The sequence below is a fragment of the Mesoplodon bidens genome, assembly GCF_964165515.1.
Source record: "Mesoplodon bidens genome assembly, chromosome: 3".
NCBI classification, from domain to species: domain Eukaryota; kingdom Metazoa; phylum Chordata; class Mammalia; order Artiodactyla; family Ziphiidae; genus Mesoplodon; species Mesoplodon bidens.
Window position 1 is genome coordinate 48,730,381 of NC_138178.1, and position 12,953 is coordinate 48,743,333.

Sequence of the window (12,953 nt, forward strand, 5' to 3'; positions counted from 1 at the left end):
AAGAATTACCAATGTACCCATTTAATGAAAAGGAGACAGTGGTACAGGGTCTTAACAGATTTACTGGTGAATGCTCCCCAACTTTTCAAGAACTAGGTGACCCCTTGATAAATCCAAAGGATGTTTATCATTATCTCCTGGCGAGACACACAGTAGGCACTCAGCCTACATTCAAGCATTACTGTCAAGAACAACTTTTCCCCAGAAAAGAAAGTAAAAGTCTTTATTACATCATTTCCACGGTGCCTATAGCAGTCAGTAACTCATGCCCTGAACTATTAAACTGTTAAGGTTCTTCCCACTCTACCCTCATGAGGAAAAAAGATGCCATAGTATACTGTGGAAAGGAGACAAAAAAGCCACCAGGTACCAATGGAAAGGAAAGTCAGTGAAACTAACCCATCATCCCTTTCACAGCTTCTTACCAGAGCAAACTAATAACCTACATTACTAACTAGAAGGACACTTTCCTTATACATGATGAAAGACCAGTGTAACAAAATGAACTCTGCTATGCAAGTGAACTCTGCAAGTAACACAAATGAGACAAATAACTTGTAAGGAAGTGGCTGTTGTTTATCTTACTGTTTGATCTGATTAATGCCCACAAATGCAGCAACAGCCTAATGGTACTCTTCAGGCATTATGGACCATGCTACTTGAAAGGGTGGCATGTGAATGTCAACACTGACTTAAAATAACAGCGTTCTATACCCATTTACGGCAAATCTGCATAAACCTAAAAGTGCCTGATGAATCAGTTCCAGAGCACAAGACTTCACATTGCTAAAATTCATTGTAAGAAGCATTTCACAAAATCCTCAAATCTAAAATATGAAAAAAGGTTTTAAAAACACTTTAACTAAAAAGATCATTTCTATTAAATATTTTAAAATAGGAATAAATGAGTTTTTGAAATTCTAAATGAATCAAAATTAAATATAATGGAGAAAAGTGAAAAAATATTATTTTTAGATGATATGATTTACTATCTAGAAAACCTAAAACATCTGGCACAACAACATAAACTCAGCAGAACATAACTCTGAGATTCCAATTATCAGATTTTTTTCTTTGAAAACACTGTTTCCCATAGTAGACAAGTATACTAGATCTCAACTTTTTCTTATTAGAGATAATCAGAAAAAAAGAAAATAAGAACTGGATTTGAGTTGAAAACAGGGAAGTAAGGGAGCCAAGAAATGTAAGCTACCTGAAGTCACAGAATTGTCAATCAGAAGGATGATCTGAATCCTCGTGTAATTCCAAGCCTGTACCCTTTTCACTTTACCATAGTGCCAGAAGGCACCTTCAGTTTTAACAGGTACTCTCTGAATACATAAATTATACACCCAGCACAGGAGTACAAAAATGAGTAACATACAACATTTTAAGGAGACCCAATTATTTGGTTTAAAACCTAGGTCTCCTAAATCCAACTTCAACAATCCTACCACTATATAGTCATTATGTATCTAAAAATCACATATTCTAACATGCAAAGTATTATTTTTATTACAATAGTACCAAAAAGGGCTCACAACCCAGACAGGATTATTTTTGTGTGTGCTTTTAAGGCATCCTCAATCCTTAACACACAGTAAAAAATGTAAAAAATAATTTGGGAAGGGGGGGAGGAGCTGAGTTTTAAGTCAATTTCCAAAGCAAACTCATTCAGTTTAGGCACAGCACACTCTCAAATACATCACTTGCAAGTTTCCTACTGTTATTTTAATGCAAACACTTAGAAACATAAATATTTAAGTGACTTAAGATAGTCATTCTCAGCAATCTTTTTCAAAAATTCAACATTTGTACAACTGGGGAAAATGTGGGCTTAAGAATAATATAGTTCAGTAGATATATACTGAATGAACATCCATAATCATAAAAAAATCTGCAAAAGGCTCTGTATCTGATCTTACCCTACTCAACCTTTCCTATCACGGACAAGATGAAGACGCAGAAACTACATTGAAACATCAGAAAAAAACCTTTAGAAAAATCTTTCATCTCTCCTGTTCAGCAAAGTAGAACCCAGAGCTGGCTATATTGAGACAAGGGAGAAGTATAAAAAGCAAGCAGGGCTTTCCAAAACAACTTCAAGAAAAAGTTCCACGACAATACTCTCATCATATGGACCAAAGGATGAAGTAACCCATCCAGGACATGAACCAGGGAGCAGAGTAAAACAGAATGACTCCCATCACCTACCAACTAAATCTATGAATGATACACATGTGGAGATTCTGACCACTTTAGAAGAAAGTAATACTCAGGGTTACCTGAACTTTAAAAATCACTCTTCAGATAAAATACAGTTGACCCTTGAACGTGGCGGGTTAATCATAGTTAGCCAACCACCTCCAAAGTCCTCTATATCCATGGTTCCTCCACACTTGCAGGTTCAACCAACTCCACACTGTGTACTACTGTAGTATTTACTATTGAAAAATATCTGCTTATACGTAGACCCATGCAGTTCAAACCCATGTTGTTCAAGGGTCAACTATAACTGCAGTAAAAACAGAAAATAAGTGATTTTCTCATAACAGGGGTGACCTCTAACCAAGTAAAATTATGATCAAATCATTTTAAGATAAGGTTTCTTTATAAATAAAAACTATACTTACCACAATCCATTCAGCTATGTTTTCATAGAGCTCTGGACTGAAAATTGCTTTTTTAAGCCTAGCTAGAGGACCATCAGCATCTACTAATCTGCACCGCATGAAAACATCACAGTAGCCTCTAAAATCATTGCATGGGGATCCAGGTTGCAGGGTGATGGTTCGACCAAGGAAGTACTTGTTCCACTGCACAGACCCTGTACTGGCACAAGTTGATGGATCCACTGCAAAAGAAGTGTCAAATATAAGTTGAAGATCAGATTTCCTATCGGGCTAGCTCGGGAGAGAGGGAGGAAAGGAAGAAACTGCCTAAAATCATCACCATGACATGTTATATAGACTTTCATTAGTTAGACTAGATAACACCACTGGTAATTCACCTTAAATATTACAGCATAAACAAACAACCAGCAACTCCTGACTTAGTGCCTACAATGGCTTTAAATCCTTTTAACAGTATTTATATTAATTATTGTAAAAACGCTGGCAGGTTTTTTTCTAGTTTATCATTTTAAAAACACTGTAGGGACCATAATACTAGAAACACAATTCTATACTACATTTAAAAATTTCTCAAGAGGATCAGGTCAGCTGGAAATTATCTGTCCCAACTGTATATCAAAGTTTAACACAAAATTTAGGAGAAAATAGGTTTTTGAAACAGACTTTATACTCTTGCATTTTAAAAGCCTTACTCTTCTTCATACAGCAGACATGGCATAATTCCTTATCATCTTTGCCATCAGAACTGGCACAGGTGCACTCCTCCAAGCCATATTTCTCACAGATAGAACCTGCACATTGCTGAAAGAAAAATAAAAGACCAATTATTTAATCCCTATACAGTCAAACCTCTTGTTGACAGTAGGAGACAGAGACACCTCCAATGCTAAAATAATTAAGTAGAAATACAAGTCGGGGGTGGGGGGGAAGCATAGATTAGTATCAGAAATGGATGGTATAAACACATCTTAAAAAGAGTAAGTGCAGGGGCTTCCCTGGTGGCACAGTGGTTGAGAGTCCGCCTGCCGATGCAGGGGACACGGGTTCGTGCCCAGGTCCAGGAAGGTCCCACATGCCGCGGAGCAGCTGGGCCCGTGAGCCATGGCCGCTGAGCCTGCGCGTCCGGAGCCTGTGCTCCGCAACGGGAGAGGCCACAACAGTGAGAGGCCCGCGTACCGCAAAAAAAAAAAAAAGAGTAAGTGCAAATAAGACAGTAAATCTTTAAAGAAATGGTAACTTAAAAATCTAGACTAAACAAAAACAGAGAAGGAGATTAGATGAGCATCGACTTTATGTTGGTTATTATGGCTCCTTTATAAGAAGAGAAAAATGAAATTTTCCTCATGTAGAGGAAAGTGATTATTTAGCCAAGAAAGCTTTAAAGGCTTCACATTCAGAGGAAATAACTGAGAGTTCTTTTATTTAGAGTATTAAAATGTTAATTTATAAAACTTAAAAGCAATACAAAGTTACATGCCTAGTTACGTAACTATTTTTCTCTAGAGAGTATCAAATACATGCAGTAGAAAGATGAAAGACAAGTCAATAACTAATCAAATGCCACCAGGCACTTATGCCACATAATGCAGTCACTGCTTTGTGAGGAAATAGATAGGGATGTTGAAACTGGGACCGAGATTAATTACTTTATGCGGCTTTAAGTGGCAACAAACAATTATTCTGAAAAAAGTTTCATAAAACTAAATAAACAACATACAAATCAAATGCTTACCCCATTAATGCACACTTGTGTATGCCTATTACAGTCTGTAAAGTTTGGTTTAGGATCAGATGCTGGGCAGAGAGCTGTGATGCCATTACATATTCCTTCTTTTGCACAGTCTGAATCATCCCGACACTTCTCGATTTTTGACTTGAATGCACACTGTGCTGTGCAACAGGGACCTTGACTTGGACTAGAAGAAACATTGAGGTGAGTAAGGAAAATCACTTGGATATTTCCTATACACATAGATACAGTCCTAATTTTTAAATCATAAATGCTAAGTATGTTACTGTTAAATAAGTCTTATTGGAATAAGAGGTTATTAAATTTCAACATTCTAATAAGTGCAGAAAAGTGATTAAGAATCTTGTTTTTATAATGAAGGCATACTGTATTCAGCTTTCTTATTCTATTCTATTTGCCTTTAGTAAAAGGTTATAATGGAAAATGGATTAAATATTAGGCAAGTCATCATTGTTTTTCATAGATACACATTAGTCAATTTATCAACTTTTCTCACATTTATACACTAAAATCAAACTAGGATACACAGAACATCCATTTTAAAAGTACTGCACAAACAATATTCTACTGCTTATATCTATCACTATCAAAATAATTTGGCGAGTGAAATAAAATTATATGACAACTAAGTTACAGGAGTGTATGGAATCCATACTATCTAAATATTTAAAGTTAAGATTCTAAAACTACTGACAAAAGTCACAATTTTAAAGTGGCATTAAATAATATGTATTTTATTGAGTGTCCTTTGCATGTCCCTTTTTAACACCCACCACACAAACTGCAATTACAAGTAGTTCAATCTGCCAACAACAGTGCCCTAAATACTCCTACTCCAGAAAAATAAACCAACAACAAATAACAAAGTTCCAAAACCACATACATCTCCTAATCTCAGTTTGAAATCTGATATAACTGCCTTCAGGTGACTTTCCAGGAACATTAGCACTACTGGAATTAGCAAGGTACCTGCATTGCTTTCCAGGTTTCAGCTTGCATTTTTTCCCTTCCGGTTGGTTTGCATCATAGCAGCACTCATCTTTACACTGGTCACTATAGCCGCAATCACATTCTTCACCTTGCTCTACCATTCCATTTCCACAAATAGGTTGGCCAGATTCTGAAGAAAATAAATAAGACAAAGTAAGCACTATATGCAACATTAATTTTATTTAAAATTTACAAACTCTTTAAAGCTGCAGAACAAAAGGAGAAAGGAAAATTTCGAAGAATAAGAAAAGTAGAACAAACTAGGAACCTGGAAATTAGGAGATCTAATTATAACAGTGGTTTGGTCACTAACTAGCAATGTGGCCTTAGGCAAGTCACTTCCCTTTTTTGGGGCCTCAGTTTCTTAAGCTGTACAGTGAGGGAATTTGACCTGATGCTCCCTTCTAAGGTCCCTCTCAGAAGTGGTAGCATTCTATTTAGGCCATGCCACACTGAGCTTTACTGAACAATGACTGTACTATTTATATTTTTAGCACATAAGTACAAAGTAAGTCAGTGTTTCATCAAGCAGAAAAAAATTAAACCTTTTCTGTTAGAAAATTTCCAACATACACAGAAGTAGTAAAAGAATAAGTACAGTGAATTCCCATGTACCAATCACTTAGCTTTAACAACTTCAACAATATGCTGTAAACAACTCCATCTAACATATTCATCTGCTCTTAACAAATACCCCAAGATGAATCTAACAGATAAGGAGTTCTTTCTTTTTAAAATCTAACCATAATACCATTCTCACATCTAAAAAACAGTATGCTTAATAGCATCTAATAGCCAATCCATGTTCAATTTTCTTCAATTACCTCTTTACATTAGTTTATTTGAACCAAGTTTCACACAAGCTTCCCCCAACCCCTCTCCCCACGGTTGCTTTTGGTTGACATGTATCTTAAGTTCTTTTAATACGTAACAGATTCCCTCCCCTCTTTTTATTTTTACACTATTAATTGTTAAAGAAATTGGGTCATTTTATTTTATGGAATTTCCCACATTCTATTTGGCTGACTGTATCCTAGTCAATTAGTAAATTTTTTGTAATGTACATTTGTTTTGCTTGTCAGCTAGACCAAGCTCCTTAAGGGAAGAACCATGTATTATTTACACTTTTTGTATTTCCAGAGTCTAACAATATTGGGTCAAATCTTAGTTCATTAAGGTTAGACTGGTCTAAGCATAGTGAATAATTTCAGAAGATATTTAGGCTCTTTTTTAAAGTTCTTTGATTTTGCCAGTGAAGTTTAAAATTGAAACAAGAATGTTACTCTTAGTAAGAACATAAAACCACTGAATTTCAGTATCTGCAGGGAAATGAAAAGAATCAAATGTCTTCATTTTAGAGAAAAGAAAACTAACTTTCACAGAGTTTGTGACTTGCTGGAAACCATATGCCCCAGTATGGACAAAACACAGACTAAACCCAGGTCTTCTAGATCTAAAATCTGGTGCTCTTTTCTTTCTGCTATACCAAATCAATGTGGAAAACAGTTGTAGCACCGCCTTCAAACTGAGAACTGAGTGAGTGGAAGGGAACATATCTCAAGCACAGGAACCCAAAACAATGCACATCTGAATCAAAAATATTCTACTAGAAAGCCTAGCTTTATACTCAGAAACTTCATTCTTATCCTTGACCACAAGAAACATTAAAGGAAATTTTAGACGTAACTGAAGCTCCATCCCACTCTTTCCTTTTTCTTTTTCTTGGCCATGTCATGAGGCTTGCGGGATCTCAGTTCCCCAACCAGGGATTGAACCCGGGACCCATGGCAATGAAAGTGCCGAGTCCTAACCACTGGACTGACAGGGAATTCCCTCTCTCTTTCATTTTATAGCATCTCTTTTGTTCTCAAAAACTAGAAGCATGCACATGCAAATATATACTAAGTAAATAATAATGATTTTTCTACAGTCTAGCTATAATCATTTTATAATTCATGTGACATGTAATTTAGGAGAAAAGGAAAAACGATAAAAGTCAGAAAACCATTCATGCAATATTTACTACACATTAGTTTTCGTCTCATACAAAAACATTACTTCAAATCAGCTATTTGCTAACAGCTTAAATACAAGGAAAAGGGGCTGTTTAAATACAAAAATTATAATACGTACATATTTCACGGTCATTTAAGAAACAAATTTCCTTCCCATAATACTAAAAAGCAATATGCTCATTTTTTTCTATCTTATGTAAATGTTATTTATTTATTTTTTTTAAATTGAAGTATAGATATTTTACAATGTGGTGTCAGTTTCAAGTGTACAACAAAGTGATTCAGTTATACATACATACATCTATGTAAATATTTATTTTCCAGAATCTTTTCTATTATAGGTTATTACAAGATATTGAGTATAGTTCCCTGTGCTATACAGTAGGTCCTTGTTGTTTACCTATTTTATACATAGCAGTGTGTATATATTAATCTCAAACTCCTAATTTATCTCCCCCCCATGCCCTTGTCCCTATTATCCCCTTTGGTAACCATAAGTTTGTTTTATATGTCTGTAAGTCCATTTCTGTTTTGTAAATAAGTTTATTTGTATCCTTTTTTTAGATTCCACATACAAGTGATATCATATGATATTTGTCTTTCTCTGGTATTTGTCTATACTACAAAGCTACAGTAATCAAAACAGTATGGGACTGGCACAAAAATAGACATATAGGTCAATGGGACAGGATAGAAAACCCAGAAATAAACCCATGCACTTATGGTCAGTTAACCCACGACAAAGGAAACAAGAATATACAATGGAGAAAAGACAGTCTCTTCAAAAAGTAGTACTGGGAAAACTGGACAGCTACATGTAAAGGAATGAAATTAGAACATTCTCTAACTCCACATACAAAAATAAACTCAAAATGGATTAAAACCTAAATATAAAAATAGATACTACAAAACTCCTAGAGGAAAACATAGGCAAAACACTCTTTGACATAAGTTGCAGCAGTATTTTTTTGGATCTGTCTCCTAGAGTAATGGAAATAAAAACAAAAATAAACCAATGGGACCTAATTAAACTTAATAGCTTTTGCACAGCAAAGGAAACCATAAACAAAATGAAAAGATAACCTGCAGACTGGGAGAAAATATTTGCAAACAATGCTACTGACAAGGTGTTTAATTTCCAAAATATAAATAGCTCATACAGACTAATGTCAAAAAAACCCCACAAACAACCCAATCAAAAAATGGGCAGAAGACCTAAATAGACATTTCTCCAAAGAAGACATACAGATAGCCAACAGGCACATGAAAAGATGCTTAATATTGCTAATTATTAGAGAAATACAAATCAAAACTACAATGAGGTATCACCTCACACCAGTCAGAATGGCCATCATTAAGAAGTCTACAAATAATAAGTGCTGGAGAGGGTACAGAGAAAAAAGAATCCTCCTACACTCTTGGTGGGAATGTAAAGTGGTGCAGCCACTATGGAGAACACTATGGAGATTCCTTAAAAACTAAAACCATATGATCCTGCAATCCCATTCCTGGGCATATATCTGGAGAAAACTCTCATTCAAAAAGATACATGCACCCCAATGTTCACTGCAGCACTATTTACAAGAGCCAAGACATATAAGCAACCTAAGTGTCCATCAGCAGATGAATGGATAAAGAAGATGGGGTGTGTATACACACACACACACACACACACACACACACTAACACACACAATGGAATATTACTCAGCCATAAAAAAGAATGAAATAATGCCATTTGCAGCAACATGGATAGACCTAGAGATTATCATATTAAGTGAAGTCAGACAGAGAAAGACAAATATGCTCATTTTTAAAGTCATTTTCAATCAGGAAGTTTATTGTGAAAACCCAGTTTACAGATGAAGAATCTATGTGTCACTTCTACACTAAGAAGATTTAGAAAAACTACCACTGGTAACAACAACAATAACAAAAATGATAACATCAATGTAATTTTAATCTGCCCTTTTAAAAGAAAAAGAAGGCTTTATAAGAAAAAGTCAATCAATAAAAGTAAAAATTGATCATTTGAACATCATCAAAATTTAACTTTTGCTCTGGGAAAGACTGTGAAGAGGATGAGAAGACAAGCTACAGACAGGAAGAAAATATATGCAGACCAATATCTGACAAGTGACTAGCATCTAGACTATATAAAGAACCCTCAAAACTCAACAGAAAAAAACAAAAAAACTCAATGGCCAAGAAACATGGACATTTCACCAAAGAAGATATACATACGGCAAAAAAGCACATGAAAAGATATTCAATGTCATTAGTCATCAGAAAAATACAAAGTAAGCTACAATGAAATACCACTATATACCTATCACAATGGATAAAATAAAAATACCAAAAGCTGACAAGGATAGAGAGAAATTAGATCACTCATACACTGCTGGTGGGAATATAAAATAGTACAGCCGTCTAGAGAACAGTTTGGCAGTTTCATATAAATAAAAACAAACAATGGCTATATTGGTTCATCAGTTGGATTTGGAGGCATTTATCACAGAGAGATGAAAACTTATATTCGCATGAAAAGCCTGTTTATAGCTGCTTTATTCATAACTGCCAAAAACTGAAGATAACCCAAATATCCTTTAATAGAAACTGTAGTACACACATACCACCTGCAATAAAAAAGAACAAACAAGTGATGCAGGCAAACAATTTGGATTAATTTCCAAGGAATCATGCTGAGTGAAAAATTCCAAAAGTTACATATTGTATGACTCCATTTATATAACATTTTTGAAGTGACAAAATTTTAGAAATGGAGAATAGTTTAGTGGGGCAGGTGAAGGGACACCAGGAAGGAGGTGAGTGTGGTTATAAAAGGGCAACGCCAAGAGTTACTTGTGGTGGGACTTCCCTGGTGGTACAATGGTTAAGAATCCGCCTGCCAATGCAGGAGACACGGGTTCGATCCCTGGTCTGGGAAGATCCCACATGCCGCAGAGCAACTAAGCCTGTGCGCCACAACTACTGAGCCTATGCTCTAGAGCCCGCGAACCACAACTACTGAGCCTGCGCACCACAACTACTGAAGCCCGTGCGTCCTAGAACCTGCATGCCACAACTACTGAGCCCAGGCGCCTAGAGCTCATGTTCTGCAACAAGAGAAGCCACTGAAATGAGAAGCCTGCGCATCGCAACAAAGAGTAGCTCCCACTCACCACAACTAGAGAAAAGCCCACGCACAGCAACGAAGACCCAACACAGCCAAAATAATAATAATAAAAAAAGAATTACTTGTGGTGATGGAACTATTCTTTATCATGGCTGTGGTGATGGACACATAAACCTACACATGATAAAACTGTACAGAACTAAACACACACGCAGAGAAATGAGGATAGGAAAAACTGGGGAAATCTGAATAAGATCTGTGGGCTGTATCAATGTCAATATCCTTGCTATATGTAATACTGTATTGATACTATACAGTTCTGCAAGATGTTACCACTGGGGGGAACTGGGTGAAGGGTATATGGAATCTCCATTATTTCTTACAACTGCATGTGAATCTAAATTATCTCTGTATAAATTTCAATTAAAAACAAAAGGCCATAGTGTTATGTCAATTATACCTCAAAAAAAAAAAATGCAGGGCTTCCCTGGTGGCACAGTGGTTAAGAATCCGCCTGACAATGCAGGGGACATGGGTTTGAGTGCTGATCCAGGAAGATCCCACATGTCACGGAGCAACTAAGCCTGTGAGCCACACTACTGAGCCTGCGCTCTAGAGCCTGCAAGCCTCAACTACTGAGCCCGCGTGCCACAACTACTGAAGCCTGCATGCCTAGAGCCCATGCTCCACAACAAGAGAAGCCACCGCAATGAGAAGCCCACACACCACAACAAAGAGTAGCCCCCTGCTCACCGCAACTGGAAAAGCCTGCGTGCAGCAACGAAGACCCAGTGCAGCCAAAAATAAATAAATAAAATAAATAAATTTATTTTTAAAAATGCAGCTAAAAAAATGAAAGGCCATGTTTATCTGGAAACCTTCCTCAATTCTTTCTACTTTGCTGCCATATGTTTAACTCATCTATAAGAGTGTTGTTTATGTGCAATATGAGCAGGCCTCAGTGTTTGCCCTCAAGTAACTTAAAATCTTGTAAAATAGGACAAGGACCCCAAAAACGTAATACAAGGTAGAATATTTAGAACATATTAAATGCCCTACGAGAGGCATAACAGATGAATGGATAAACAAAATGTGGTATATCCATATAATGGAATATTATTTGGCCATAAAAAGAATGGCATTCTGATACATGCTGCAACTTGTATAAATCTTGGAAATTTTATGCTAAGTGAAATAAACCAGATACAAAAGCATTATCCCGTTTATATGAGGTACCTAGAATAGGCAAGTCAGAGACACAAAATAGATTAGAGGTTACTAGGGGCTGGGGAGAGAAAGAAATAGGAGTTATTGCTTAATGGTTACTGAATTTCTATTTGGAGTGATTTTAAAAGTTTGAAAACGGAAAAGCAGTGATGGTTGCATAACACTGTAAATATACTTAATGCTATTGAATTGTACACTTAAAATTAGTTTAAATATAAATTTTATGTTATATATATTTTACCACAGTAAGAAAAAAATCATAGCAACTTTATTCATATTAGCCCAAACCTAAAAAGCCCAAGTGTTCCATTCAATAGGAGAGTGGATAAGCAAACTGTGATATATTCATATAATGCACTTCTATTCAGTGGGAAAAAAAAATGGTACAAAATACTAATAATGAGTCTCAAAATAGTAGGCTGAGTGAAAGCAGCCTTCCACAAAAGGGTGCAAACTGTATGATTCCAATTATATGAAATAAAATAAGCAAAATCTATCTATGGAGAAATAAATCAGAATAATGGTTACAGGAGGGGTGCAAAGGTTGATGGGGAGAGGAAATGAAAGAACTTTCTGGGGTGATAGAAATGTTGTACATCTTCACAGGTGCTTAGATTACACAGGTAAATGTATCTGTCAAAGCTCATCAAATGGTGGACTTAAGATTTGTATATTGCACTTATGTGAAAAACAAAACCACCACAAACAATATTGAACTTTACTTAAATTGAACTCTACTTATGTAGGCTAAAGTGTTTAGGACTGAAGTATACTGATATCCACAGTGCACTTTAAATTTCAACAAAAAAATATGGATTGAGAGATGAAGAGATTGAGAAGTGTGATAAAGCAAATGTATTAAAGTGCTAACAACTGTGAAATATAGGTGGTGGGCACATACTAGGTGTTTACTATATAATTCTTTCAAGTTTTCTGAATGTTTCAAAATATTCATAATAAAGTGCTGGGAAAATATACATACCAACAAAACAGTTGTTTCTCTTCTTCTCAAGAACTTGACTTATATTTCTAATACTACAGAGTGAGAATTTATTGTTGTTAAGTTTGTCCCCAGATGTTGCTCTTGCATACATGATGTAATTGCCGTTTTCTTTTTGTCCTAAATTCTTAGATTCTCCTGGAGTGCACTCTGTTCCAGAATCATGCTGTCAAAAAGAATATAGAGTTACATAAACAGGAAGT

The 12,953-nt window shown here is 35.8% G+C and overlaps 1 protein-coding gene across 1 annotated transcript in view; it reads right to left on the reverse strand.

Moving 5' to 3' along the window:
* Positions 1–12,953, reverse strand: part of ADAM10 (ADAM metallopeptidase domain 10) — a 119,095-nt gene that overhangs the window by 11,794 nt on the left and 94,348 nt on the right. Inside the window, exons 10-14 of the mRNA XM_081228747.1 lie at positions 12,733–12,916; positions 5,353–5,503; positions 4,366–4,549; positions 3,326–3,434; positions 2,634–2,854 (exon numbers count right to left, since the gene is read on the reverse strand). Of these exons, the coding sequence (XP_081084873.1) occupies positions 2,634–2,854; positions 3,326–3,434; positions 4,366–4,549; positions 5,353–5,503; positions 12,733–12,916 (849 nt within the window). The remainder of the gene's footprint in view (positions 1–2,633; positions 2,855–3,325; positions 3,435–4,365; positions 4,550–5,352; positions 5,504–12,732; positions 12,917–12,953) is intronic.